The sequence below is a fragment of the Lolium perenne genome, chromosome 7, assembly GCF_019359855.2.
Source record: "Lolium perenne isolate Kyuss_39 chromosome 7, Kyuss_2.0, whole genome shotgun sequence".
In the NCBI taxonomy this organism is placed as follows: domain Eukaryota; kingdom Viridiplantae; phylum Streptophyta; class Magnoliopsida; order Poales; family Poaceae; genus Lolium; species Lolium perenne.
In genome coordinates, this window is record NC_067250.2 from 191,551,580 (window position 1) to 191,558,337 (window position 6,758).

Consider the following 6,758-nt stretch of genomic DNA (forward strand, 5'->3'; position numbering starts at 1 on the left):
GACGTGAACACTGAACATACTCCCTCCGTTTTTATTCGCGTTCTAGCTTTAGTCAAAGTCAATATTTGTTACATTTGATCAAAAATATAGAGAAAAACGTTAACATCCATACCAAATACACATAAGATAAAAGTATACTTTATGATGATTCTAATAGTATAGATTTTACATTATAAATGTCTATATTTTTTTCAAAATATTTAATTAAATTTTATAAATTAAGTTTAACTTTAACTAAGCCTAGAACGTGAAGTAATTATGAACGGAGGGAGTAACAGACTGATAAGAGCAAGTTTCCATATAAATTGATGTAGTTTCACCGAGAACTAGGTGCCTTCCAGAGTTCTTAAACTTGCACAGAAGTGCAACACTACAATAAAGCAAACAAAATGATAAGAATTGACTTAATCTCTAGCTAGATGCATGCATCTTCATAACTGTAGAACGATATTGGGGGGAAGCCTCGCACCGTAAAGGCCGTGGGGTTCCTGTGTTTATATATTGGGCACTCATGCCAATTAGGGTTTAGATACAATTACAGTTAGGTCCTAGATAGATACAATATATACAATCTAACACCCCCCCGCAGTCGCAGCGGGAGGTTCTCGGACGCAGAGACTGGACCGAAAGTCGAGGAAGAGCTGACTCGGTAGTCCCTTCGTCATGACATCAGCGAACTGTAGAGCGGGGGGAACATGCAGGACCCGAACTTCACCAAGAGAGACACGCTCTCGGACGAAGTGGATGTCAATCTCAATGTGCTTGGTGCGACGATGTTGCACTGGATTGGATGACATGTAGATGGCGGAGACATTGTCGCAGTAGACAATCGTCGCCGTAGCGAGGGGGCGATGAAGCTCTTGTAAAAGCTGACGAAGCCAACAGCATTCAGCCACTGCATGGGCAACAGCGCGATACTCAGCTTCAGCACTGGAACGTGAGACAGTGGTCTGGCGCTTGGAGGACCAAGAAATCAGACTGTCTCCATAGTAGATGCAGTATCCAGACGTGGAGCGTCGAGAGTCCGGGCAACCAGCCCAGTCAGCGTCAGAATAAGCCGTCAGGGAGGTCGAGGACGAGGCTAGAAGATGCAGTCCAAAGTCCATAGTGCCGCGCACATACCGAAGAACACGCTTCACCAACGCCAGGTGAGACGTGCGAGGTGCATGCATGTGAAGGCATATCTGCTGAACGGCGTAGGAGATGTCCGGACGTGTGAGGGTGAGATACTGAAGTGCACCAGCCAGGCTGCGATACTCCGTACCATCTGGAAGCAGGTCACCATCACTGGCGGAGAGCTTAGCTTGAGTGTCGACAGGGGTCGTGGACGGGTGACACTCAGCCATACCAGCACGCTGCAGAACATCAGTGACGTACTGCTTCTAGGACAAGAACAGCCCAGAGGAGGAGCGCGTGATAGCAATCCCAAGAAAGTAGTGAAGGTCTCCAAGATCCGTCATGGCAAACTCACTGTGGAGCATGTCTAACAGCCGCTGAAGAAGAACCGTGGTCGAAGCGGTGATGATGATATCATCAACGTAGAGCAGCAGGTAGGCGGTGTCATTCCCAGAACGTAGAACGAACAGGGAAGTGTCAGTGATGGAGGCGACAAAACCCATGGTGGCGATGTAAGCAGCAAACCGCTGGTACCAAGCACGGGGAGCTTGCTTCAAACCGTAGAGGGATTTTTGCAGACGACACACATGCTCAGGTCGGCTGGCATCGACGAAGCCTGGAGGCTGTTGGCAGTAGACAACTTCATCAAGGGTGCCATGGAGGAAGGCATTCTTGACGTCGAGCTGTCGGATAGGCCAAGAGCTGGAGACCGCGAGGTGGAGAACAAGGCGAATGGTGGCAGGCTTGACGACGGGGCTGAAAGTTTCGTCGTAGTCAATGCCGGGACGCTGGGAGTAACCACGAACAACCCAGCGCGCCTTGCGCCGAGCAAGGGAGCCGTCGGAGTGGAACTTATGCCGAAAGATCCATTTACCGGTGACGACGTTGGCTCGAGGAGGGCGGGGCACGAGAGACCAAGTGCCGTTGTCGATGAGGGCCTTGTGCTCAGCAGCCATAGCCGCACGCCAGAGAGGGTCCTGGAGAGCTTGCCGAGCCGTGGTCGGGACCTTGTCGACGGAGTCGGAGGCGCAGAGGTTCAGCCGCTCCCTAGGACGAACAGGCCGACCGGAGCGGGTGGTGACGACGGCGGGCGGCATAGACGGCACACGTGGTGTGCGTGCACCACGGGCGGGAGCGCGGCTGCGCGGCTCCTCGGGAACCACGTCCGGAGTGGTGGCGGCGGAGCCAGAGGCCGGAGCAGCAGTCCGCGTGGAGGAGGCCGTGACGTGGGACGGCACGGGCGAGGCCGCGGGCGCCTGCCGCGGGGCAGCCAACGTCGACGGGGCCTGAAGGTCGGCGAAGAGGAAGTCCAGGCGTCGGTGGTATGACGGCGATGTCGCGGTCCGTGTCGGAGTATGCTGAAATGGAAAAACACCTTCATCGAAAACAACATGGTGGGAGATGATTATTTTCCCGGAGGCGATGTCATAGCAGCGATATCCACGATGTTGGGACGGATAGCCGAGAAACACACAAGGCGTGGAGCGAGGCCGAAGCTTGTGAAGGGCCGTGGAGGCGACATTGGGATAACAGAGGCAACCAAGGACCCGGAGAGTGTGGTATGGAGGAGGACGACCATGGAGATGCGTGAACGGAATAGATGAACCGATGGCCTTACATGGTCGGCGATTGAGAAGAAACGTGGCCGTAGCCAAAGCTTCAGCCCAAAACGACTCGGGAAAACTAGCATGAAACATAAGCGTGCGCATCGTGTCATTGATGGTGCGAATCGCGCGCTCAGCCTTGCCGTTCTGTTGAGAGGTATATGGACACGATAGACGGAGTGTCGTACCGTGTGTGGAGAGAAGAGTATCAACGCGTTTGTTGAGGAACTTGGTACCGTTGTCCGTTTGTAGGGAGCGTACGGGGGTGCCAAATTGAGTGCGAGCATATGCGAAAAAAGTTTCCAAGGTGCGAGTAGCACAAGATTTTTGACGCAGCGGAAAAGCCCAATAGAAGTGAGAGTAATCATCGACAATGACAAGATAATAGCGAAAACCAGAATTGCTTATAATTGGCGATGTCCACAAATCACAATGTATTAAATCAAACTTGGCACTAGACACTGTAGTTGACGAACTAAACGGTAAACGCACGTGTTTGCCAAGTTGATATGCGTGGCAAACGGGCGTGGGTCTAGCTTTATTACACTTGATTAAAGATAATTTCTGCAGGGCCGACATAGCATTATGACCGGGGTGTCCTAGTCGTTGGTGCCAGAGGTCAGCGGAGGCGGAGGCGAGCATGGCGGTGGCGGTGGGTGGAGCACGACGCGGACTGCCAGGAAACGTGTAGAGACCCCCTTCACCATTGCAGCGAAGGATCACGCGACGAGTCTTCAGGTCCTTCACAGAAAAACCAAGAGCGTCAAACTCAACAGAACAAGAATTGTCGCGAGTAAATTTGCGAATAGACAAAAGATTGCGAATCAAGTGAGGAACAAGAAGCACATGATTGAGTTTGAAGATTTGTCCTGAAGGAGACCTAAAAGAGGTGTACCCTGACGAGGATATCGGGACGGACGAGCCGTTGCCGACGGTAACAAAATGTGGAGTGGAGAGTGGTGCGGAAAAAAGTATGTTACCCTCGTCATTGGTCATGTGGGAGGTGGCGCCGGAGTCCATAACCCAGCCACCCTGCTCATAGAGGCTGTTGAGGGCGGCGATCAGCCCCGCGTTGTCCCAAGTTGGCGAGGAAGAGGACGCGGGCGCGGACTGGTAGACGGGCGCGGCCGTGGGCGCCGAGGTGAAGTGCGCCTGGGGGCGAGTGCCGAGGATGCCGGGGCCGGAGGGTGCACGCCAGGGCATGGCCCCTGGTGAGAAGCACACCCACGGTCCAGTGGGGGCGGGCGTCGCTGCCCGTGGAGCGCCTCCTGGCTTGCCGCCGGGCTTGCCCTTGGTCTTGGTGGCGGGCTTGGTCTTGGCGGTGTTGGAGTCGCCGCGGCAGCCGGGGCCGGTGCACGCCACCTGCTGGGGGCGGGCCTGGACGACGAGGGCAGTGGAGGCGGCAGTGGTGGTGGCGTTTGCCTGCTGCATCTCCTCCATGAGGAGCATGCTCCGAACGCGGAGGAAGGTGGGCAGCGGGTCCGTCATGGAGATGACCGTGGCCGCGGAGGAGAAGCGGGGCGCGAGACCACGCAGGGTGTTGAGGACGAGCGTGCGATCCGACACGGGCGAGTCGTTCTCGGAGAGAGCGTCGGCGATCTTCTTCTGGCTCCGGCAGTACTCGGTGATGGAGGAGGCACCTTGGACCAGCTGACGGAAGTCGAAGTCAAGGTAGATGGCTTTGCTGGCCTTGTTGGCGGAGAAGAGCTCGAGGACGGCGAGCCACAGCTGGTGCGCGGTCTGATCGCGGGAGAGAACCATGTCGGCGACGTCCTCGTTGATGGCGGCGTGCAGCACGTTGAGAACGGTGTAGTCCGCGGAGGCCCATGCAGCGTCAGTGGGGGCGGCCGCGGTGGTATCGTCGACGTGGCCGATGAGCCCGGCGCGACCGAGAGAGGCGCGCATGTAGATCGCCCACTTGGTGTAGTTCCCGGCGTCGAAGGAGAGGACGACGGGGCCGACTTGGCGTGGGGCGCTGCCGGAGGGCAGGGCGCCGAGGGCGCCATTGTTGGCGGGGACGATGGCGCTGGAGTGGTTGGCCATCGGTGGCAGCGGAAGAGAGAGAGACGGCGGCGGCTAGGGTTAGACCTGGCGGCGGCGGCTCGGTGGAGAGGATCGGATGGTTTAGGGTTTTGGTTAGGCTGATACCATGTAGAACGATATTGGGGGGAAGCCTCGCACGGTAAAGGCCGTGGGGTTCCTGTGTTTATATATTGGGCACTCAGGCCAATTAGGGTTTAGATACAATTACAGTTAGGTCCTAGATAGATACAATATATACAATCTAACAATAACCAATTAGCTGTAATGACTGAATTTGATACTTCGCAATAAGTTAGTAAGAAGGCCATATGTATCACTTGGATGTAGAGGCCGTGGCTACACCATTTCGGGAAAAAAAACTTCATGACATTTTCTCAATTATCATTCGGCCAGCCGGTTCATTCGCCCATATTGACATAAAGTGGATTATTTAACTCCATCATTCTTACAATGTTATGCCACTTGTTTAGCTATGCTGAGCTTTTTGGGTGTGGGATCGGTCTGTTTCCCATCAACTTTCTAGGTATTTCAATTCATTACTGGCGTCTAACTTTAGCTGAATGGAAACATACCAAGGAAAGACTAAAGATAAAAGTTCATCGATTTGGAAAGGCAATTTACTATCTCTTGGTGGACGATTGGGTTCTCATTAATTCAGTACTAAGTAATATGGTATTGTACATGATATATTTCTTCCAGTTGCCTAAAGAAGTCTTGCATAGACTAGATTATTTTTTGATCTAGATTCTTTTGGCAAGTAGATAATGATAAAAAGAAATATCGAATAGCTAAATGGGGTGTTGTGTGCTGACCAAAGGACCAAGAAGGGCTTGGTATTCATGATCTTAAGGTCAAGAACCGAACTCGCTTAGGTAAACGTTTTATTCAAGCTTCTATCGGAAGAAGAAATATGGAAAACCATCCTTAAGAGAAAGTATGTTAGCTCGAAGGTTTTGTCCCAGGTTATATGGAAACCTGGCGACTCACACTTCTGGGCTGACCTTATGACGACAAATAAATTTTTTCCATATACTTCTTTCTCTATTAAGGATGGATCTTAGATAAGGTTATGGGAGATTGGTGGTTAGGTAATGCCACTCTTCGCGAACAATATCATGCATTTTACAATATTGTCCGCCACAAATCCGATACTCTTGCAATAGTGATGCAAAATTCACCACCGAAGGTGACATTCATACATGATCTTGTTGGTCCTAGGCTAGCATCTTGGAATGCTTTGCTTGGGGCTAGAGATGGTCCAGTTATCGCAAGGATCTAATGAGATACGTTGGAATCTTAAAGAGAGTGGAAAGTTCTATGTGGATTCCATGTATAATACTATGATTCAATCTGGCACGCCAATTGATAATAATAAAAAATGTGGTCTATGAAGATACCATTAAAGACAATGGTCTTTGCATGGTACCTCCATAAAGGGGTAATTCTTACTAAGGACAACCTTGCAAACCCTAATTGGCAAGGAAGTAAAAAGTGAGTTCTTTTGTCATCATGATGAGACCATTAACCACCTTTTCTTTCGGTGTCAATTCGCAAAATCTATATGGTCAGTAACCCAAATAGGTTCTACCTTGTATCCTCCTCGTAGTGTTACGAATATGTTCGGCAACTGGCTTAATGGGGTGGATCTTAGGTTTAAAACTTTTATTAGGGTGGAAGCGATTACCATTATTTGGTCGCTATGGCTATGTAAAAATGACAAGGTTTTTCTGATAAAAATTCTTCCCTGTCACTGGTTATTTGCCGGCGCACTGCTTTGCTCCGTTCGTGGTCTTTGCTTCAGCACGCGGAGAATCAAGACCTATTTATGGAGGTATCTACACGATTGGACGATGTGACGAGAGATATTTTTCCCAACATGAATGGCGGCGTAATCTGCGGGTTGAGATTCCTTTGTCTTAGATGTTCATCCATGCCTTGGTTTTGTTCAGTCTTTTTTGCTACTCTTTCTGCGTGTGGGTGGATGTGTGGCAGTGT

The 6,758-nt window shown here is 51.3% G+C and overlaps 1 protein-coding gene across 1 annotated transcript; it reads right to left on the minus strand.

Moving 5' to 3' along the window:
• Nucleotides 1-1,382: 1,382 nt before the first annotated feature.
• On the minus strand, nucleotides 1,383-4,763 carry LOC139833796 (uncharacterized). Its single transcript, XM_071824144.1, has 2 exons — nucleotides 3,243-4,763; nucleotides 1,383-2,474 (listed from the first exon to the last, which is right to left on the minus strand). Exons 1-2 carry the CDS (start codon nucleotides 4,761-4,763, stop codon nucleotides 1,383-1,385), a joined length of 2,613 nt encoding a protein of 870 aa, XP_071680245.1.
• Nucleotides 4,764-6,758: the final 1,995 nt, after the last annotated feature.